This window comes from Trichechus manatus, unplaced genomic scaffold, assembly GCF_000243295.1.
Source record: "Trichechus manatus latirostris isolate Lorelei unplaced genomic scaffold, TriManLat1.0 scaffold00035, whole genome shotgun sequence".
Taxonomy (NCBI): Eukaryota; Metazoa; Chordata; class Mammalia; order Sirenia; family Trichechidae; genus Trichechus; species Trichechus manatus.
The window spans coordinates 10,340,518-10,364,402 of NW_004443971.1; the positions used below are offsets into that span (position 1 = coordinate 10,340,518).

At 46.9% G+C, this 23,885-nt stretch overlaps 1 protein-coding gene across 1 annotated transcript in view; it reads right to left on the minus strand.

Annotated features, from left to right (window-relative positions):
- The window catches only part of TMCC2 (transmembrane and coiled-coil domain family 2), a 45,466-nt gene extending 27,482 nt beyond the window's left edge, over positions 1–17,984 (minus strand). The window contains exons 1-2 of the mRNA XM_004375231.2: positions 17,652–17,984; positions 3,377–3,913 (exon numbers count right to left, since the gene is read on the minus strand). Coding sequence (XP_004375288.1) covers positions 3,377–3,913; positions 17,652–17,858 — 744 coding nt within the window. The 5' untranslated portion in view covers positions 17,859–17,984. The remainder of the gene's footprint in view (positions 1–3,376; positions 3,914–17,651) is intronic.
- Between the last annotated feature and the right edge of the window lie 5,901 nt (positions 17,985–23,885).

Genomic DNA, 23,885 nt, shown 5'->3' on the forward strand with positions numbered 1-23,885 from the left:
ACAACCCACCCAACAACCCAACTGCTCAGCACTTGCCTTCTCAAATATCTTTCAATTCATTCAATGTCAGCCACCCTCCTATGAGACCACTCAGACCCTCCTCTCCCCTACTCAGCCCCCAAAATCTTAAACTCCAGTGGCCTCTCTGTCTCCCCTTTACTGTCAACGCGCCTGCATTCTCGTCGCCTTTTCTCCACACCTATCAGCCTTCTCCCATCTCCACCTCCTTCTCTGCCAGCCAAGATTCCAAGGTCAAAACTTTTAAATGCTCTCTGGTCCAAACCCCCAACTGCTTTGTCACCCTTGACCTTTTAACAGCTACCTAACAAACCCCCAACCCCAGATCAGTCTGATAGCCCTTCAGCTCCACTCCTACCCTCTGGCGACTGGAAGAGAAGATCGCTAGAGGGAAAATAAATTGCAACCACTGGAGGTGCCACCAGTACAAATTCAGAGCCTCCCACCTCAGCCGGTGCCTCTGCTACACCAGGCAAGTCACCCATGTCTTCCTGCCCAGAGCCTCACTCTGCCCCAGCCAAACCTTTACTGTCCTCCTCAAGCCAGCCCTTTCCCCCTCCCCCAATACCCTCAATAAACAGCCTCACCTTCTTGTCCCCACAGAAAATGGGCATCAGGTGAGAACTCATGTCTGCCTCCCATCACCACCTAACCTGTACCTTTTCCATCTACACTGTTCACTCTTGTCTCGGTAGAAAAGGTGACCCTCTTCCTGACCAAGAGCAATGTTAACCTCTGGACCTCATCCCCTCTCACCTGCTCACTGACCTCACTACAATGAGAATTCCCTTTCCTCATCAGAGTCTTCAATCTCTCCCTCCACACGACCCTCTCCTGTCAACACCGATTGCTCAGGTCTCTCTCATCTTTAAAAAAACAACAAAAACCAGACTATTTCAACTGTACATCCTACAGTCCTCTCTCCTTCCCAGCCCAGCTACACATATTTTCCCAACTCCCACCCTCTCCTCATTTCACTGAAACTGGTTCCTTGCCACGAATACAAATGACCCCCACAGCTTGGTATTGACTGTGATCATTTCCAAATCCAGATCTTACCCGTCATTTCTCTGCATTTCACACTGTTGACTACTTCCCATTCTTTTTTTTTTACAGAGCCAATTAGTTTCTCGTTAAACAATTAATACACAAATTGTTTTGTGACATTGGTTGCCAATCCCGCGATGTGTCAATACTCTCCCCTTCTCGACCTCAGGTTCCCCATTTCCATTCTTCCAGTTTTCCTGTCCCCTCCTGCCTTCTCATCGTTGCTTTTGTGCTGGTGTGCCCATTTAGTCTCATATACATGGTTGAACTACTTGTGTTATTGTTTGCTTTATGGGCCTTTCTAATCTTTGGCTGGAGGGTGAACTTCAGGAGTGACTTCAGTACTGAGTTAAAAGGGTGTCTGGGGGCCATACTCTCAGGGTTTCTCCAGTCTCTGTCAGACCAGTAAGTCTAGTCTTCTTTTGTGAGTTTGAATTTTTTTCTACATTTTTCTCCTGCTCTATTTAGGACCCTCTATTATGAACCCTGTCAGAGCAATCAGTGGTGGTAGCCGGGCACGATCTAGTTGTGCTAGATACTTCCCCTCTTGAGATTCCTTTCTCTTTTTGCTTTGGGGTCCTCTCTCTCCGGGTTTACTCCTACATATCTGGCTACTCCCTCTCAGGCCCCTTGTGCTTGCCTGTCCCTTGCATGTCAGATCTGTCCTCAGCCTCCTTCTCATTCAACACATGCCCCTTAGAGGACCACATCCACACCCATGATTTCAACCTCAATGTTGACTGTCAACACATTAGCCCCAGCCTAGTCCTATCTCCCATAAATCCACCTGCCAGTTGGTCCTCTCTAGTTGGAACCTCCCAAAGGCACCTAGAACTCAATGTGTCCAAAACTAAACTCATCGTTATCTCCCCGCAAAACTTGCTCCTTCTCCTGCGTTTCCTCAGTCAGAGAATATTCATACTCCTAAAGCTGCTAAACCAGAAGTCCTAGAAACATCCTCTACCCCCTCCCTTCCTTTGTCTTCCACTTCTAATTTATCACCTAGTCCTATTGATTCTAACTTCTAAATGTCTTTTGAATTTGTCCTCTTCTTTCCATCCCCACTGCTGCAGCCTAGACTTCTACATAGCTCCAAAAATGGTTTCCTTGACTCCTGTCCCACCTCTCAATCTACTGTCTACACTGAGACCTAGAGAGACCCCCTCCCACCGATTTCTGCCTACTACCCTTCAATAGCTTCATGCTGCCCCCAGACACAACATGGCAAGGCCTCTGGTGATCTGGCCTCTGTCTACCTGCCAGTCCCCAGAAACACTGTACGTTCCAACTACAATGAACCCCCCACCCCACCACCCCACTCTTTCTTGGCTAAATTATACTCCTTCACGATTCATCTCAATGGTTTCCTCTAGGTCTTCCCCAACTCCCTCTCCCAACTCCCTGTGGGCTACACGCTCTCCTCAGAGCTCCCATAGCATCTGTCATAGCCGTTACCACCCTGCTCTGTCATTAACTGTCCATTCACCCATCTGTCTCCCCCTCTAGACAGCCACCCCAGCTCATGAAGTCTTGTAATAATAAATACTCGATAAATATTCGCTATATGAACAAAAGAATGAATACACACATTCATAAAGTGTCAAACTGGCTTTTCTCCTTACCAAACAACCCTTCATGTGTTCCTCCCCTATCTTCTTTGGTTGGTAGTTATAATAAAAACAATACCGTGCCAGGCTCTGGGAGTTCTGGTGGTACAGTGGTTAAGTATTTGGCTGCTAACCAAAAGGTCAGCAGTTCAAATCCACCAGTGCTCCTTGGAAACCCTATGGGGAAGTTCTACTCTGTCCTATAGGGTCACTATGAGTTGGAATCGACTCGATGGCAACGGTTTTGTTTTGTTTTTTTTTCCGGTCAGGACCTGTTCCAAATATCTTACATATATTAACACATTTAATCCTTCAACAACCCTGCTATTATTACCCCCATTTTCAACTAGGGAAACTGAAGTACAAAGAGGTAAAGTAACTTGTCCAGCTAGTAAGTGGCAGAACCAGGGTTGAATTCTAGTCTGTGCTTTCAAACCACTATACTTACCACCTCTTCATGGCGTATTTAAGGAAAACAGACCACCAAAGTTAATATTGGCCTGAGCAAAATATAATTTTGAAAAACAGACCTGTACCCCCATACAAACACAAATTTGCCATTTTTGGAATTAGTTCTTGCTTTTGGCTTAGTCATACCTCCGACTCCTGCAACCAGCGCTGATAACTGCAGGCAGCAGGATGTCAGCACACACCTGAGCCCCAGTAGTCACCTACCCAGACAGCCCTCCTTGTGCCCACCTCACCTTGTCTGCGATGCCCTCAGCCTCCTCGGCCAGGAGGTACACGTTGCTGCTGTCAGCCAGCAGCAGGGCCGTGTCCGTGGTGGAGGAGGAGCGGGGACGGCCCTGGTGCTGGTGCAGGATGGCGGCCAGGCTGCTGTCCTGGGGGGCCTTGCGCAGCAGGTGGGGACTGCCACGCTGGGGCTCCAGGGAGCTGCTCTTGGTGCGCCGGCTGCTGCCCCCGATGCTGCCGCCCCCGCTGCCGCTGTGCAGGCTGGCACCCCGCTTGATGGAGGGCCGGGAGCGGATCTGCTGCAGCACACGGTTGAAAGCGGTGGGCCGGGCGGGCAGGTCATGCAGGGACACCGCGTAGGAGACGCGGTGCATCTCCGGGGAGCGCTCCTTCTCATCAGGGGAGTCATGGTCGGACATGCCCTGGGGACGCTGCTGCTGGCTATCCTGAGACGCCTGGTGCTCCCTCTCGCGCGACCGGCGGCGGCTGTGGAACAGGTGCTTCAGGCCCTGGCCAAACATGGAGCCCTCCGAGAGCTGCTGGGTTTTCTGAAGGGGAGGAGATGAAGAACCCCAGTGAGAGGAACACTCCTGATGGCCTGGCAGCTGGGGGTGAAAGTGGGGGGTCTGCTCTTGGGAGACCAGCATAGCTGCTACAGCCATCTGAAGCCCAACGATCCCTGTGAGTGGCCTGTCATGCCCAAAAGGTACCTTGCAGAAAGGTGGCAACTCACCCCTTTCTTTCTCAAAGAAATGTACCCCCATGGCTCCCAACAGGACATTCCAAATCCACACGTGGATTCAGGGTTACTGGGAATGATGCTCTTGGGACTACAGTCTGGGGCTCAGTGGCACACACAGGTAGCACTTGGTTCACTGGGTTATATTCCTCAGGATGGATTCTTAGTACCTCCCTCTTTCTAAGTCAGGCCCTCTTTCAGGCCACACCGGCTCTTTTAGACCAAGGCATCCGTTTCCAAAGACGCCTCATTATGACACTCCCTGGGAAAAATGGGGTCATACAATTTACATTGTTGTAACAGATGCTAATTGCCTACCCGGTATCTAGCTATTCCCTTTCTTTCCTATCAACCAAACTGCAAGACCTTAAAGTACCTTGCTAAAAATTCCTGCCTCATCAGGCTTCCTTGCAGTTAGGAGCAGCCGCATGACATAGTTTTGGTCAATGAAAAGCAAGGTGAGGGTTTCTGGGAACACTTGCTTTCCTGACAAAGTCAATGGCCCTTCCTACTTCTTCGTATCTGGAATGTGGAGGTAATGCCTGGAGATGCAGCAGCCATTTTGCAGCCACAGGGTGACTGGCCTGTCTTGCTCCACAGATGGTGGAGAACTTGATAGCCTTGAGGAGCACCCTAGCTGTGAGCCACCTGTCCTGAGATTCTTGTTGCATGAAATAAATCAACCTATCTCCATCTAGGGGGGCAGAAGTAGTTCGGTGGTATAATTCTCACCTTCCATGCAAGAGACCCAGGGTTTGATTCCTGGCCAAGTTACCTGAACAAGTTTCAGTGGAATTTCCAGACTAAGAAGGACTAAAAGACAGGCCTAGAAATCTACTTCCAAAAACCAGCCAATGAAAATACCATGGATTACAATGGTGCAATAGTAAGTGATTATGGGGATAGCACAGGACCAGGCCACATTCTGTTGTGCATGGGGTCACTACAAATCGGCGGCCAGCCTGACGGCAGCCTACAACAACTCATAGCAACCCTACAGGACAGAGTAGAACTGCCCCACATAAGGTTTCCTAGGCAGAAGTCCTTATGGGAGCAAATAACCAGGTCTTTGCTCCCATAGTGCCAGTGGGTGGGTTCGAACTACCAATCTTTTGGTTAGCAGCTGAGTGCTTAACTGTTGCATCACCATCACTGTGAGTTAGAATCAACTCAACGGCACATAACTTCTTTGTCTATATAACTCTAGTAGGATTTTCTGTTATTTGTAGCCACTCTCATTCCTGATATAGTTGGCAATGAAATAAGATTTACTTGTATGAGCATACCTTGTAGTGTAGTTGCTAATGTAACCAATTCTTTAGCATACATGTCAGAACCAGCCATCCAAATAAGTGTCTTTCTGCTCAGATTGGAACAAAACAAAGAGGCCTTAGAGCCCAGTGTTGGCCTGGCCCAGCTCCCTGTTAGTGCTGTCGCTGAGATCCTCCACCTGCTCCTCAGGCGGGCCTGCTCAGGGAGAGGTAGCCAGAAGTCAAACCAAGGCAACACGTGGTCTAACTCCAGACAGCCGCTGTCAGGAGGATGGTTTATCTGGCCAGGCCGAGCCCTCTGCAGAGCCTCTGAGCAGTTGGGAGGATGGTATGGGACCCCACCCTCTGTAACTCCTAAGAGGGAAACTCAGAACCTAGCAGTTGGGGGTTCAATGAGCCATAGCAGGTCTTCCTCTGTGTGGAGCAGCCCACAACTCATGAGGTGGCCTCAGTCATTTTTTAAAACATTCTAAAAACTTAATACATATTACATTTTCTTTTTTCCTAGAAACAGTTTCAGAGCAGGAAACTTAGACCACTCAGAAATCAGAGAAAACAATCCTTAGGTCTTCTAAACTGCCTTAGCCTGGTCTCACTGTTACTTCACACCTCAGCATGGATAGTTTGTATAGACAGTTATACTTACATCTAGTTGTAAATAAACTGTAAACCAGTTGCCATCCAGTCAACTATGACTCACGGCAACCCCTTGTGTGTCAGAGTAGAACTGTGCTCCATGGGGTTTTCAGTGGCTGATTTTTTAGAAGTAGATCCCACCATGTATTTGTATACAAATTTAGGATTTTCATTCTTCACCTCATTTGAGACTCCCCACAACCCTCAGAAGTAGGCAGGGCCCTTACATTATCTATTTTACAGACTAGATACTTTCCATCATCACAGGAACCATGAACTAATCATTTACAAATTTTCAAGGTGATTTTCTCCTATATTATCTCAACTGATTTTCCCAGATGCAATAGCAACAACAGCAATATTTCCATTTGTAGATGAGGAAATCAAGGCTACCACCATTCTTCCCTGAGAAGAATTTAACTTTGGGGCAGCCCTGGAGACGTCAAGCTACACAGTCCCAGCAGACCCAGGTCCTCTCCTGGGAGGTCCCATCCTCTCAGGGTCGACCTGAGGTAGGACCATGAGACCTGTCTGAGCTGCTCTGGGTAGAACCAAGACATCCAGGTAGCCTCAACTTGGGAGCACACTCCACCGTAAATTTGAACCTGGCCAGATCCTGTAGACCTCTAGACCAGGGACCAGCCAGGACACCACCCTTCTCCCCAGTTCCAAGCTGATAGAAGACTTCCTTCCAAGCATCATGGATGGGGCCAGCTGGCTCTGGCATTCACCCAGCTGCTTCTGTCAAAGGGTCACATTACATATTACAAATTGTCTTTCTAGCATTCTATTCCAGGTCTCCACCCCCTACTCCTAAACTGGCTTCTCTAACATTGCGGCTCCCCTTCTATATCCACTCAGGTAAAAGAATTATTCTTCAGAAAAAATTCACCAGAGGGGGAGCTACAAGGCATTTTTTCTTCCTCACCCCTGGAAAAGGTGGAGGTGCTGGGAGAGGAATAGCAGGCAACTCTGTCTGCCATCTTGCCTTGGATCCCAAAATCTTTGGTCAGTTTACATTAAAATTACACAAGAGCATTTTTCAAAGTGCTGTCTAGTTTATGCTGCATTCTAGCATGAGTCTAGCCTAACCTTAGGAGGTAGGATATGACAGAACATAGTATCAGTATCTCCACTTTGCACATGAAGAAACTGAGGCACAGCACAGCTGAGTGGATCATCTAAGCCACACAGACTAACCCCAACTTCTAGTCTAATTTACCTCTACTGGCCCATGCACTGACTCCAAGACTAATCTACCAGTTGCCATTGAGTCAGCTCAGACTCATGGCAACCCCATGTGTGTCAGAGTTTTCAATGGCTCCATAGGGTTTTCAATGGCTGATGTTTTGGAAGTAGATCACCAGGCCTTTCTTCCGAGGTGCCTCTGGGTGGAACTGAACCTCTAACATTTTGGTTAGCAGTCAAGCACATTAATTGTTTTCACACCCAGGGACTCCAAGACTAAACTAGATATGGTATTTACATTTGCCTCAGAACAGTATCGAAAGCAGGATCAAACCAAAACAAAAATATCTGGGCCTGGGGGAGGTAGGTCCCCTCAACTATAGTCATGGATCTGCCCATACCCCGTTACAGGACTCGGGCAAGACCCTTAACCACTGTGGGTCTTCATTTCCCCTCTCCAAGTCTGTTCTGCAGGTAAAGGGAAGTCAGGGATCGTGACTGTGCAAGCTCAGGACCTTCTTCCAAGTAGCACCGAGGAGTCTGCTGAAGTCCATGGAGGTATGACGACAAAGAACAAAAAGAAGTCAGAGATAGATAGGAAGAGGAAATGGAATGCGTGACTAATAATCTCCGTGAACCACTGCCTCCTTTGTCACGAGACCAGAACTGGATGGTGCCTGGCTATCAGTACTGAATGTTTTGATCAAATAATCTATAGAAAAATTCTGACTAAAAGGGGAGAAATGCAGAACAGAATTTCAAATTCTCATGGAATCCAAACTTTCTGGAGCCATTGAGACTGGATGAACCACCAAAACTATTGCCCTGAGATAATCTTTAAACCTTTAACCAAAAATATCCCCTGAAGTCTTCTAAAAACCCTACAATAGTGTAGCTTATTTAGTAAAGAATGTCTGCCTTGAGCATTTTGCTCTGTTAAAGAACTATCTATATGGGATCAAACTGACAACAGCGACTGGGAAGATTAGATAGGAAACTTAGGGGACAGTGAGTTGATGTTAATGGAGGAGGGACAATTCAGAAAAGCAGGGTGAGAATGATGGCACAATGTTACTGAATTGTACGTGTAGAAATCGTTCAGTTGGTATATTTTCTGCTCTGTATGTTTTCAACAACAACAATAAAATAAAATATTAACAAAAGGAAGTCAAAGAATAATGTGGGGCAGGGTGCTCCAAATGCAGGTGTGAGGCAGGAATAGTGGGGTGATACACTGGGGCTGGGCTGTTCTGCATGTGGGTGTCAGGGAGGAGATGGTTCTGGAGTTTTGACATAACACAGTAAGTTTAAAAAAAAGGAAAAGAAGAAGAAAAGAAAACTCAGCACATACACAAAACCAGCTACAAGTTTTGAAAGTGAGGAAAACCATGGTGACTAGCTTGAGGGAACTTAGCCGCCAACGCAGCAGAAAGCACCACCTGCTCTGACTAACAGGTTCCAGCTACTAAATGTCACTTGCTTTTCCATATTGACTTTTCCCTAACTGCCAGAAATCATTTTGGTGGCCAAACTAAGCCATGCATTAGGAAAAGAGAGACGAGCTGTTTCAGAGTTAAAGGCAGGCACAAACAGAGCTGCCCCCAGAGCTACCCAGAGGCTAGAAGTTACCGGAAGGGAGAGCTTCCTGGGTTAGGTGCCTATACCTGCTGACATAAATGAAGAAGGTTTGCTGTCCTCCCCGGAACTGTTCTTAAGGGCAGGAGGGACCCCTGTCTCCTTTGGGTGCCGTTGCCCTTTCATGAAGAAAGCGTGGACTAGATGGTTTCCAAAAGATCCTTCCTGAGAAGGCTGTGGTCCCTGAGCAGTTAGGCTTTATTCGTTTTCTTCTCTGGGTGTGGGTCCCCCAAAGGGGAAGTTTGCTTCAAATTCTGCAAACACAGCTGCATGAGGTCAAAACTAAAACACTTCAGGGTACAGCGTCTTTGGCATCATCTGGTTGGAAAATGGTGGAACGCAGTTTCTAATTCCTACAGGTCTCTGTGTCTGTAACAACTCCCAGAGAAAGCTGAAAGGATCCTAAAGAGTCATACTAACCTATAGCTAACTACCTGGCAGCTGACTACATATCCCTTCCTCTCACTCTGGCTTGAGGTTCAGCTGTGAGGGTTCGGTGGGGGTGACTGGGTCATCCTGAGCCTCGGCAAGCCTAGGTCGCCAACGTTCCTCTATTTATAGGGTCTCTATGGAAACAGGGCCAGCATTAGAGAACTAATCGCTGTAAAAACCCACAGAGTTTTACTCTCGGGATACAAAGTCGACTGAGGAAGTCTCCAGTTGCCCTTAAGAAGCTTTGCGTGAGGGCTCGGGGGAGGAGCAGAGCCATCACCCCAGGCTTGGCACTGAGGACCACAGTGATAGAGACGAGCGAACAGCTGCACCTGTCCAGGCCACTTTGGGGTTTCTACTGGAAACGCAGTGATGAAAGATTTTGGAATCATTTTAACTTCCAAAGCATCACAGCTGACATTCAAAGACAGATCTCAAGTCAGGGACAAATGATTTCCCCTTCCAAATTTTATTTTAATCCTTTATTCCTTTATTGCAGGGCTTGAACCCTGGTTCGAACCTCTGCTGAGAATTAGCATTTCTAACAAGGTCCCAGGAAGTTATACATAAGAATCACTGGGGGACTTTGTTAAACTGTAGATTCTGATTCAGTATATGCAAATTATCAGCAGGGGTTCGAACCAGAATGAATCGGTTTAAAGCCCTGCTTTATGGCTTAGAGAACGTTGCCGGGAACCAATGAAAGTTGGGAAAGGTCACCTCATCTATCGGGTATTTCCGCAGAACCGAGTCAATGTACACCAGCATACACTGCCTCTTCACGTCCTACTCATCCTTCACAGCCTCAATCCAGAAAGCCCTCTATCTGATCACACCAGTCTGCAGTGCTCTCGCTCGCTCTGAACCCAAGAGAGCTCATTATCTGCACCACTCCTTTTGCAATTAATCGTGCACTGCCTTGTGACATCACTTCGAGTGCTCTCTCAAACTGTTAGCCAACTTTTCACCTGCTTACAGACTGAATCCTCAGTGAGAATAGAAGCAGTTGGAGGGCAGGAGCCATATAGTCTACATTACCCAGGGGGTCCCTGGGTGGCGCAAATGGTTAAGCACTCGACTACTAGCTGAAAGGCTGGCGGTTCAAACCCACCCAGAGGCACCTCAGAATAGGCCTGCTGATCTTCCAAAAGGTCGCAGCCTCAAAACCCCTAAGGCACAGTTCTAATCTGCACACATGGGGTCACCATGAGTCAGAATCAATTTGATATCAACTGGCTACTAACAACCACAAAAGCATTACCCAGTCGAGACCTCAATGCAAACACAGTGATTTGTATTTATAATTATGTGTTTATTTTCTGAGCAGAAACTATCCAAGTCTATAAGACCATTAAATAGGTGACTTAATCCTGAGACAACTGTCTTTTCCAAAGACTGAAAATGCTCAGTCAGGCAGCTTTTGCGTGTGTCTAACCCAGATCCCTCCTGCTGCAGCTTAAACCCTCACCTCAGTCTACCATCTTAGTAACGGCCAAGATTGAGCTGGCTTGGAATGAGATGAACACAGACCAAGGAGCGCAAATATGTTGACTGTCTTCACAAGTGGCCGAGGAAGAGCGGTGGGGGCTCCTGTCCTTACATCTAGCTTTGTTTTCCAGGGTGGCCATCACTCAGCTGGAATAAGGAAGCCTCTAGTTATTGGGTTTGAAAAGACAAATCGTTGTTTTCCTAACAACGATCACAAAACATACGTGTTATCCTTCAACAGCTTTGCTTCTTCTTCTAACATGGGGAGAGACTTAAGTGATTGGCTGATAAAAGCGGACTCTCCCTGGTCATAGCTTCATCCCAAAAATGCACCATCCTAGTCTATGGGGATTTCAAAAGGAAATTCCATTTCTTACGAGAGAGGAAAATAAGAGATGAGTTTTGACCTGCCTCTAAGATCACTACTGAGAAACCGCCGGAGCCTTTTCCCCAGCCCCTGATGCGCGCACTTTTTTCAAAATTCCAACCAAAAATGTAGGTCTTATTGGATGTTTCAATTTCTTGTTGAGGGAGAGATTCTTGTTAATGGGATTGGCAGTTAAGACACAATTAGACACACAGAAAGAGAAGCACATTCTGTAAATACTGAGCCTGCAAGACAGTTCCCACTAGAACAACTAAGGCATCTGGGAGTTAATCTAGAACCCAGTGTGTAGCAATAGAACAGAGAGCTTCGTTTGCCACTTGCTTTCTCAGCAGTGGTCAAGCCCATACACATGGCTGCTGTGAACCTTACTGGAGGGCGCGGAGCAATCCTGGGCCTTGGGACCCTCTGCCTTCCTCACATAGGTGCAGATGGAGAAAATAAACGACCTCTGAATTCTTCGCCACTCTCTGCCTTCCTGACTACTCACAGGCTGCGACAACAAACTCCATTCCAGGCAAACATGCGTGGCACAAGACTTGTACTTACTACCTTACTTCCCGCATTGAGAATGCTCTTCTCCTCTGCTTTACTGATAAAAGTTGCAGTTTGAACCTATCCAGTGGCTCAGCAGAAGGAAGGCTTGGTGAACCGCTTCAGTAAATACTGCAGCCAAGAAAACCCTGTGGAGCTCAGTTCTACTCTGTCACACGTGGGGTCATCACCAGTCAGAACCGACTCAACAGCAGCCGGTTTGGTTTTTGTTTTCTTCTTCTTTAATATCTTGTTCTAAACTCACCTTCACCAGAATACCTTTTTTGATTAACCCCATACGTTTCCCATTCCACCGCATGCTTGAAGCACCTGTCATGGATTGAACTGTGTCCCCCAAAAATATCTGTCAACTTGGCTAGGCCATGATTCCTAGTATCGTGTGACTGTCCATCAATTTTGTCATCTGATGTGATTTTCCTATGTGTTGTAAATCCTACCTCTATGATGGTAATGAGGCAGGATTAGAGGCAGTTACGTTAATGACGCAGGACTCAATTCACAAGATCAGGTTGTGTTTTAAGGCAATCTCTTTTGAGATATACAAGAGAGAAGTGAGCAGAGAGACAGGGAGACCTCATACCACCAAGAAAGCAGTGCTGGGAGCAGAGCGTGTCCTTTGGACCCAGGGTTCCTGTGCTGAGAGGCTTCTAGATCTGGGGAAGATTGATGACAAGTACCTTCCCCCAGAGCAGAGACAGAAAGAGCCTTCTCCCTAGAGCTGGCACCCTGAATATGGACTTCTAGCCTCCTAGACTGTGAGAGACTAAATTTCTCTTTGTTAAAGCCGTTCTCTTGTGGTATTTCTGTTATAGCAGCACTAGATAACCAAGATAGCACTCTCAGTACTCTTATATGTCCTTTTTGCAAGTGATTTTCTTGCAAGTATTTCCAGTTATTTGGCTGGGAACTCCCTTGGAGGTGAAGGCAGTGCCTGTTGTCAAAGAACTAATTTCCCATTTCTTTATTCTTAGGCTTATCTCAACCTACCCCATCTGATGAAATCTAGCCTAGGGGTCGAGCTCCCACCTGAGATCACAGGAATCTTCCATCCTGAACCTATCCCTTGAGTACAGCTGGGAGCCTCACCATGTGGCAAGGCCACAGGTAGCCAGACTTTTCTACTAGAATCCTCCCCTCGAGCCCCAGAGCGCACACACTCCTTCAGCCCACTCACAGCACTATGTAGTAGCTTGTCTTCTACCTCATTTAAAAAATGGAGAAACTGAGACCCAGAAAACAAACAAACGAAAAAGAGAAGGAAAAAAACCAAGCAAACAGGGGCTTCTTGGGAATGTCAATGTTCTATTTCTTAACCTGGGCAGTGGGTAGGTGGGTGTCTGTTTTGCTACTGCTATTTAAACCGTGCATATATATTACCAGATACTTATATATATTACCAGATACTTTTCTATGGGAGCTGTAGTTTACAATTTGGAGCACTGCCTTCCCCACTGAAGGCCCTTCTCAGTGGGCTCCCCACAGGTGTGCTGACAGGACTCGGGCCATTCATGAGGGCTGATGGCCTGCGATCATCAGTAAAGGATTCAGTTTTTAATTTCTCTCAGGTTTTGGCTTCTAATTGCTTTTCCTGTTCTTCACTCTGAGCAGGCAAGAAGACCAGTGTGTACTGTGAAGAGAACACGAACTGGAATCAAGTGAATCTTGAGTCAAAAGTACTTACAACCAGGAATGGAATAATGGAATTCGGAGCTCCTCATCTGTATTCAGCGAGAAAAATGTTAAGAAGTCCCTGGGAAATGATTCACGGTGTTTTTGTGAGGGGAAAGAGAACCTCAGGAGGAGCCCAGGGGAAGGCCTCTGGATTGCGCCCAGACTCTATCTTTCAGGAAAGGCCAAATTCCTCAAGTGGGCGGAAGGGTGGCACAGTGGTTAAGAGCTTGGCTGCTACCAAAAGGTCAGCAGTTCAAATCCACCAGCCACTCTTTGGAAACCCTATGGGGCAGTTCTACTTTGTACTATAGGGTGGCTATGAGTCAGAATCAACTCAACAGCAATGGTTTTTTTTGTTTTTGTTTTGGCCTTCTGGCTTCTAACACACATCAGGACAAAACCAGCTGATGTCTATGCTTAGACACTCATCCTAGATTTCAGAATTTCAATCACGTGCTGTATTTTTAACAGGAATACATGCTCTACCTCTCTCCCTGTACTTTTCCCTAAGCTTCTCCCCTCTCCCATTCTCACTGGAGCTGAGTTTTCTGGCTGGAGATTTCTGGTGTATGTTGGCCAGTCAAAACTCTCTGTAGCATCTCCTCCAAACTAGTATGAAACCTGGTAGCAGCAAAGGACTGGATGTTGTTGTTGTTAGGTGCCATTGAGTCAGTTCCAACCAGGGCTTCGAACCAGTTCTTCCCAGTTCAGTCGTGGCCGAGGAAGTGAAACTGGAACAGACTCAAATTTTTAAAATTTGGTTGAACCAGAACGATAACTGGAACGGGAAAAATTACAGGTCAAAGCCCTGCTGGAAACCTAATCTCTCTCTTAGAGAACAAGGCTATACCATAGCAACCAAATCTCTTGCCCCTCAGATTTTGAGCACAGTTGGAAACAGCAGTGCCCTGCTCCATGACGGCGGCTGATGGTGCCACTTTGAATGTGTTGTTGCTCCCCACAGTCCTGCCAATAATCTAACCTCAAGTATCAGGCTCCTGAAAGGGCTCACTATGCCTCTTCTGAGTCTCGCATTCCAGGGCTTCAGCTTGTAATTTTTCCCCTCTGGTTATCATTCTGGATCACCCAAATTGTAAAAATTTGGGTCTCTTTTGGTTTCACTTCTTTGGCCATGACTGCACCAGTTCAAACCAGTTCAGGGTTGTGATTCCAACTCATATGAACCCCATGTGACAGAGTAGAACTGTCCCATGGAATTTTCTAGGCTCTACTCTTTACAGGAGCAGATTGCCAGGTGTGTCTCCCACGGAGCCTCTGGGTAGGTTCAAACAGCCAACCTTTTGGTTAGCAGCTGAGCACTTAACCGTTGTGCCACCAGGGCTCCTTAAGGACTGCATAATGACCACAAATGAACCAAGAAATGAACATGCATGGTTAAACAGGAATCCAAGCCACGAGTGGCTGCGGGTGTGACTCTGAACTGCTGGGTTCCTGTAGCAGGAGCGTCTGCTGAGATCTGCCCCGAAGGTCGCATCAGGTGTGTGGAGGAGCTGAGAAGGCCCCCACAGTATCTGCATGAGCCTCCTGGGGGGCAAGTCCCATTTTCATGTTATTTTTTAGTTACGGTTTTAGAACTGCTCCTTTAAGAGCGCTGTTTAACTGTTTTTTCTTTTCACTGCCCCTCCTCACCCATAATTACAGATCGCAGGCCACCAGAGCAGAAATTTACAGTGCAGAGCACAATGAAGGGCTGTGGAGGGTAGACCAGAGGAGTCCCTGGAACCACTGGCTGCCAATAGTTAGGGCATCGTCCAGACCTCTTTGGCAAAGACCAAAATTCTCTCCTCCATGGAGGTGCTTCAGATAGAACCTCTTATTTTTTCCCCCTTTCTCAAAGATGATTTCCTCCAGTGCACTTAATCCATCACAATGCCTGAAGCTGTCACAAAAAAATAGAAGCCGGGACTAAGAAACCAAAAGTTACCTAACCCCAAAGTTTAAAATGAAAACAAAAGCAAGCTAGAACTGCTGAGCTGCCTCGGCCAAACACAGGCACGGGGTGGGGTGGGGGTGGGGGTATGAAAAATCAAACTTGCCCCTTGCTGGTAACACTATCAAATAAAAAACCAACCAGTTTCTACCCAGTTCCAGAGCCAACGACGGAATTTTTCCATCACTGGATAACTATGCCTGGGAAACAAGTTGGGACACATTCCAATATTCCTAGCCCCTTTCCCAGAAAAGAAGCTCAGAAAAGTGGAGTGATTTGTCTGAAACCACACAGCAAATCAGACTTTGATGGCCTCAAGTTCACGCTTGTTTCTCAAGTCCCTGCCCTGTAAACATGTTGTGATGAAGCAGACAGAGATAAACAGGAAAAGGCCCTTCTTGCTTCCCGTGCTCCCACTGAGCAGGCAGTAGCTGTTTTCTTCTCCTTGCTGTCAGTCTGCGTCCAAATTGCTGGGATCGACCTCATGGTATTTTTTCTCTAGGGGGCGGGGGATTCCTTTTCTCACACCAGATATCAATTCTGGCTGAGGGAAGTTCAGCAGCTAATATCAAGTGCACAGTTGCTGTTCCATCTGCCCCTGATCAGAATGAGGTGTCACCATAAAGAGAGACAGAGGTCCTAGAGGACTGTGGACATGAGCGAGCTTCTTAAGGCAGCCTTATCCACAGAGACAAGAATGGTGCAGCCCCCACCCCATGACCAGCTCAGGAGGGAAAGGAATGAAGCAGACGTCTCCACTGCTGGCCTGGAATCTCCGAGCTGGACAGTGTGGAGGGTAGTTTCCAAGGCTGCCTTTCCAGGACTCAGGGAGAGGATCCCATCTGGTCAAGGAGTCATCTGGACCGGCCCAGAATGAGACTGAAGTCTGCCACAGAAGACTCGACCCCTGCCCACAACAGTGTCAAGGGGACTCCATTCCCTTCTCCCTCTCACTTAAAACAGGAACCACACCTCCTGACCACACAGAGTGGGCTCCTTGGGCCTGACTAAAGGGCAAGTTTCTATGCAGAGCTCACCCAATGGAGCTTATCTTTTAGACATAAGGTGAGCCCCAAACCTCTGTAAAGGACAGCAGCAGAATCAGAGGTCAGATTCGAGTAACTGCCACAATTTTTTAAAAGTGCATAAAACAAAGAGCTAGCTGTCCCCTTTCTCACCCCTCCCCAAGCACACAGACAGGTAACATTCACAGGTAAGAGCATACTCACCTGCGCCCCAGTGGCTTCCTGACTCTGAGCCGCTCAAACCAAAGGAGGAATGTCATTGGCTTATTCTGGTGAGCTCCTAAGCGGCTGCTACCATAGGATACAGCTTTATTTAATGTAACCTAGTCCCTTCTGCTCCACTAGCCCAGACCCCGCACCCCCTCCAGAGAAAATCTCCCTGAGGCATCGCATCAATCTCCAAGGCATCGTAGTTCCTTCCTGGGGCTGACATCTCTCTAAGCCCGGCGATGAGCCGGCTTGAGAAGCCTGAGCCTGCACTCCCTGCGGCTGCTCCAGCAAAGGTGCATTATTTATCTTGGCTGCTATTTTAACCGATATAAGTGTATATTCCCAGCTGGCCAATGGTCTCAGCAACCTCAGGAGAGAAAATAAACGACTCCCAGCTGCATGTGACGGTACATCCAGACCCTGGTTCTAGCTGCTGGCTTAGCCTGTGTGCTATTTGAACCGAGGCCCCAAACTAGCCCCGAGCTCCACTGGTGCCACCTGTCAGTTCTCCACCCTGGGGGTTGGTTCTCAGGCTGTCAGCGATCTCCAAGCACTGGCTGGACCTCTGGCTCCACCTAATGGCAAGAAATCCACATTCCCCCCCACCCCCCTCACAGATGGACAAACTGAGGGCCAGGAAGGCCCTCAAAGACCCCAAAGGGAGGAAACCAATTCAGCAAAGGAAACTAACGGTGGCCTGCTCTGCCTCCCAGGCTCTAATTTTCTTCCCCTGCCTTCCTACAAGAAAGGAAAACGATGTCAACTTTTTAGTTAGCATCTTGGATTTCTCCAGCCCTTTGTCTATGACTAGCACTTCTCACACATTATTCAAACAATTTCCTCGAATGGGTGAGTCACTAGAACGTCTTCTGAATAATAGGGAACAAACACCCAGGCCTGAAATGGAGCTGAAAGACAGAGGCAAGAAGAATGGTACCTGACGTACAGCCCCGGGTTCTAGCCGAACATCCACTCATCCGCTCATCCTCTCTGACCTCTGCCTCGCTCCCCCTTCACTTTCATCCTGTTAAAGCACTTCTGCGTGGGGTGGGGAAAGCTAAGTCGTTGGCTAGGCTTGCCAGAGGAGGGTCTGCGCTCACCTTTAAATCAGGAGGCTTGCTTCGGGGTCCCGGGTTGGGCGCCGCAGCAGCAACTACATCTGAAGTTGGCCCGCCAGCAGAGTTAGCACCGGTGCCCTCCCCCGGGCGGAGGTCCGCGCCCGGCTGGTGGCAAGCAGCATCTTCCAGCCCAGCTCCATCCTCCTCGCTTTGCTGTTGCTGCAGCTCGTCCGATTTGCAGCTCTTCATGGTGTACGTGGGTCGGGAAGGGGAATGTGTCCTTCCAGCGCACCGTCCTGGGGGAGACCGCACCCCCCTTACACTCCGGAATGAAGCTAGGGGTTTAAATTATTAAGAAGGAGGGGAGTTGGCGGATCATAATTTCTTAAATTAAAAAACATAAAAATAAAGGAGGGTGAGGGAGGGACGAGGAAGGGGGGCCTTGGTTACAGCTTGGAATAGTTCACTACGACCTGGGGAGCCCAAGGCAGGTCACAGTCGAGGCTGGGCAGCAGAAGTCCTTGGGCAGTCATTGGAGGGGGAGGAGGAAGACAGCCCCCGGCCCTCAAACTTTCTGCTTCAGGGCATGGGTAGGGCGGAGGGGAGCTGGGCGGCCCAGCGCATCCCTCTCGGCTGGCCCGGCCGCTGGGCAAGGCAAGGCATGGGGCAGCCAGCGGGGCAGCGCTTCGTCGGCCGCCCTCTGTGCCGACTGCAGCCCGCAGCCCTGCCGGGCGGCCGCCGCCCCTCATGGACCGGCCAAGGAGCCGGCAGCTCGCCCGGCCCCTCCCCGCCCGCCCGTCGCGCTGGCTGCAGCGAAGCTGCCGCCGCGGCCACAGCCCAGCTGCGAGCGCGCAACCTACCCCGCCCGCCCGTCTGCCTCCGCCCGGGATGGGGAAGGCGAGGCAAGGGGGGAGTGACAATGTCAACTAGCCAATGGGAGGCGCGGAGGGCTGAGGGGGCGTCGCACCGCGACGTTTTTAGGGTTGGTTGCACTGTGCGATCCCCCAGGAGAGGTCTGGAGGGCGATGCTGCTGCGTTTGGGCGTTGCGGAGAGCCGGCTGCGGAGTAGGGGCTGACGTGGAGGGCGGTGGGAGATGCGGCTTTAGCAGATGCGTGAGGGACCCTCCCAGTGAAAGCTCTCCCGGGATTTCCCCCACTCATTTTATTTAGCTGGGTGGAGGCACGATGGGGATGTTTATCATCACTGCTTTTTTGCTGTAACTTTGCACATTATATACATCCCTTCAGTGAGAGAGACACCGATCCCCTCCAGGATGCTTAGTCTGAGTCAAACCTATGCCTATGTTCAGAGCTGCAAATGCAAAGGGGAGGGGATGTTCTTCTGCCCCACTGCCCCTCCCGCCGCTTTAAGTACCTATCTCATGTGAATCCTTACTTAGCTCTATGCTTAGAAATTGGAAGGTATTTCATTTTTATAAGCAATAATGTATGTGAGAATACCTTGCAAACTGTGAAGCAGCATTTAAATAAGAAGGGGTTGTTAATGGCGGAGATTGATGCATAATGGGAGAGTAGGAAAGAAATGCTATCTCTTTTCCCATAAACCTCAGCCAAACTGCTCTGAGTAATCTGGAGGCAGAAGAGAGCAAAATGCTGGTGTTTCCAAGATATGACGCCTAGGAATAATAGCAACCCTATCTGAGTGCCTACTGTATGCCTGCTCTGGATAAGGTGGGTTTGCCCATCCAGCAGTCCTAGATCAGTGGTTTTCAAAGTGTGGTCCCAGGGCCAGCAACATGCCCATTACCCGGAAACTTGATAGAAATACGTATTCTTGGCCTCCACTCGGACCTACTGAATCAAAAGTAGTGGGCCCAGAAATCTGTGTCTTAACAAGTCCTTCTGGTAATTCTGATGCACGCCAAAATTTGCAAACAATAGGTCTAGACCGTGGTGAAGGGGCCACTCCGTGTATGAGTCTCAGAGATGATCTCTAAAGGACTTTGCACTTCACCAGTCTCTGTCACAGTCATCATGCCATTCTAGCCTCACTTCAGTCCTGCTAGTCTGTGAGTTTGCTGGCTCTCTGTTCTGTCTTCTTCCCATTCCAACGACTCACTTTCTTGTGATCCTAAAAGAGACTAAGTTGTTAAGAATTTACTTCAGTAAAGAAAGCAGCCACTTTCTAAACTAGGCAGCTCCAGTGTTAGAAGATAGGAATTTAGGATGGGCTGGGAATGGAGAACCGTCCCCCCCCCCCCCCCGCACATTCTCTACACAGTATTGGGCACGATGTGGAAACACAATGCCACAAGCCCACTTATGATGGTGAGGGAAAGGCGGAATGCCAGTGTAGACGGTGGCAGGTCTAGACAGAATCCGTGGGTGCAGGTTCCTGTGGCGCCAGGTGTCAGACAGAGGAGTATACTGCCCCCTGTTGGACTTGCCCCAGAAACATGTAAAAGTGCAGAGGCCCCACAGACACTGGGCAAGTCTTGGGCAGCAGAAGGTGAACACACATTGACACAAGTTCACAACCAGACTGAAAACTGAGGAAAAGTGGTGGGATTAAGTGTGAATCTTTAAGGAAATGGAGACCATTATGATTTGGAATTATTCCTCGTTTCTAGACTAAGCTGAAGTTGGCCTTGAGTTTGATTTTTATGTCTTTTTATACAAATAGCATGATGGCCAAATTTCCAGCTTGTGGCCATATTTATCAAGGTGTGATGAGGCCTATGAAAAAGTCTGTATTATTTTTCATGAATCAGCAAATACTTTATATTCCATTTGGAGAGGCAATGTAACATAGTGGCTAAGAGTTCAGGCTCTGTGGTCAGACTGATTGGGGACAAATCCTGGCTCTGCTCTCCACTGACCATGTGATCAGGGGCAAGTTATCAAACCTCTTCATGCCCGAGTTTTCTCATTTGGAAAGTGGGGATGATAACAGCACCTGCCTCACAGAGTGTTGGATAATATACGTAAGGTGCTTAGAACATTGCCTGGCGCAGAATAAGAGCCACAGCTACAGCTATTATCAAAGATGTCCTCTATTTTCAAAAGGGTTGCACATTCGACTCCATTGGTTATATCTTTGGGAGCTCAAATGTGTCCCACACATTTCTGATTTTCACTGAGTATCATATTATAGAAGGAGCCCTGGTAGCACAGTAGTTAAGTGCTTGGCTGCCAATTGAAAGGTTGATGGTCCAAACCCACCAGTAGCTCTGCAGGAGAAAGATGTAACGGTCTGCTTCCATAAACACTACAGCTTTGGAAACCCCACGGGGAAGTTCTACTCTGTCCTGTTGGGTCGCTACAAGTCGAAATTGACTCAACAGCAATGGGCATCATATTATAGAACAAAGAGCCTGCTGCCAAAGAAGCTTGGGTGGGAAGTCTGGGTAGAGACCTGTGTGACTTACAACCACCTGTTTGAAGCAAATTTTCATTAGCCATAGTAAATTCTTAAGTACCTAAGATAAGTAGACCTGAAAGTACTTTGGCTAATAGAAATTTTGTTTAAAGGGGTAGATTGTTCTAAGCTTCTCTGGGAAAATACAGGCACATACTATATTTTGATGTTCAAGATAAGACAAAAATTTGAAGATTTGCAATGCAGGAGCTGATAGTCAGCATGTAGGAGTAGCATTTTTTTTTGTTGCTTTGGCACAACTAGGTAATCACAGATAAATAACACGGTAACACAGTGTAGTGGGTTTAACACTGCTCCTGGCATCAGAAAATCCATGTAAGAATTCCAGTTCTGTTACTTCCTGTGTGTTCTTGGGCAACCAAATCACTTACTTTCACTCATCATTGGTTTTCTCATCTATAAATAGAGGCTAATAATATCTATCCTTACATAAATAATTCATGTGAAAATGCTTGACACAAAGTCTGTGCTCGGTAAACCTGAGTGAAACATAATTAACAGACTTGTCCAGGCACCGTGTCTGTCACATGAGAAAAGTAGAATAGTCCCACTAACCTTAATACTTTCTGACAATAGAAAATCCCAGTTAGGTTAATGGAAGGTGGGCACTCCCGGCAGCATCAAATTTGCTAAACCAGTAGGTATATAAACAAGGGGGTAAAGAGCAGGTTTATGGAATCCTGCTTTCTTGTCAACAGCCAGTTCATTTAGTTTGATAAACTGATGAAGGTTTAATTATAGAGGATAAGGTGCCAAGATCAACAGGTAGAGTAGATTTTTTTTTCTTTTTGTAAAAACAATTAAGTCTGAGAAATAAAAGTCTTCTTTTTCTTTTAGCCTATAGCAACAGGCTTGCAGATTATTCAAGAAAATTAGATTTCCTACACTGCAGAAATTCTTTTAAAAAAATCTTAAACATTAAATGGATAGGTAAGTGCCAGAGAGCTATTTTAAGATTTAACATACTGACTGCTTGAAAGCTAAAAGTTCTATTTAGAGGGACTAGATATAATGAATTTGATCATTCTATTTTGATACCAACATCATTACAAATATTCCTTTGTTAATGTAATTTTCTTCCCATTCTGTTGGATATTTCCACTTCCACTCAATGCTCTCCTTAAAAGAAATTGGGTTCCATTGGATTAGGAGGAGTAAACTATTCAAATAACCATCAGGGAGATTGGCTAGATTTGTTGATGATGTCACAATCCCACCACCTAAATACAGGCTTTTTATTGGCTATTGTAAAAGGCACGGAAGGACCAGTAAGGCTCTGCATCACTTATGAGTTGGAAAAAGCTCTGAACCTCCTAGTGACCTATCGGTTCCTTATGTGGTGATGGATATTCAGTGGTTCCACAGCCAGTATTTAACATGTAACTTTCTGGCCCTCAACATGATTTCATTTATTATCTGGAAGCACAAGGTTGTATCTCCCAGCCAAAAATATATTGGTTATTTTATCAGGAGAGAATGGAGGTGGCAATGTCAGGTAAGGAATGTGTGAGTTTTTCCATGCCATCTGGTGGATTTTTCAGCTGCTTCCACATCTGAATGAAAACTGGTTTTCCTTCTCTGAGCAACCACAGACTTCGTCGGGCTCCTTAGAAAGGTTACTATTGTTTTTGTAGTAATCCATATCCTGCAAAGAAAATCTGGAAAACTCAGAAAAGTTAAAAGAAGAAAATAGCACCATCCAAACACAAACAATGCTACTGTTCTTGAGAGGCCTTTCCATTCTTCTCGTCTTTAAACAGATGGAGTTTTTAAAAACAGAATTGTAATCAATCGAATTTTATCCTTTTTTTTTAATTTAAAATTTACTGAGAAACACTTCGATATGTTATTACTTAGACAGATTTCCATATCTCTAAGTAAACATTTTAAATGGCTGCTTAACACTCTATCAAGTGAATATATCATGGTTTATTTTGCCACTAGTCACCTTATTCTTACACACTTAGTTGTCTCAATATGTTTTTACTTTATTAAAGCTGAAATTACTATATTTATGCATAAATTTTATATATTTTCCCTTCATAGCATAGAATCTCTAATATATAACTGGCAATGCTTTGAAAGAACAAGAAAACCCAGATTTCCACCCTTGCATTCATTTCTCCAACAATATCCCTAAGACCTGCTCAGGAGATCCCAGTGTCTGTCTCACTCCTAGGAACACTGAATCTCTTCTCTGCAGTAGGAAAAGCTGAAAGTTCCTGCTCCTCAGTTCAGGTAGGCTGCAGGCATATTCCTCATTCTGGGTGCTTGTTGCCCTCAGTAATGGAACAACAGTTGCAGTAATAATCCTGGCCATGAACAGAGAGGGTTTGTGAAGCATAAACTTAAACCCTGATTGTACTGTTCTGTGTGAAAGCCTGGGACTTGTAAAATGGCTGCTTTGTGTCCTTTCCCATCTCTATAGGGAATCCGTAAAAACCTCCGGACAATCTGAAAATGCTAGACCTTAAAAAAAATAGAAAGTCTCAGCTTTGTTCAGAGAGAATCATCGTTTATTATTTTACATCTGAAGATGGATATCTGTGGCCGTTCCATCTATTATTCCATGTGGTACTCAGATATAAAAGTAGGCAGCTACCATTTAAAGAGAATCACAAGGTGTTAGGCACTTTGCTAGGAAACTCGTGAACACTTTTTACTTAATCCCCACAACAACCTGGCAAGGTAAATGCTATTCTTGCTGTACAAATGGGAAAACAAGTTCAGAGAGGTTAGAAAAGTTACATAGGCCTGATACCTGAGCTCAGCTCTGACCCCAAAGCCTGGAAGACTAACAGCTCATCCTTTCATCACTGATTCTGAAACACTCTTATGGTGAAGAATTTGTCAATGAGTATTAGTCTACAGCTAAA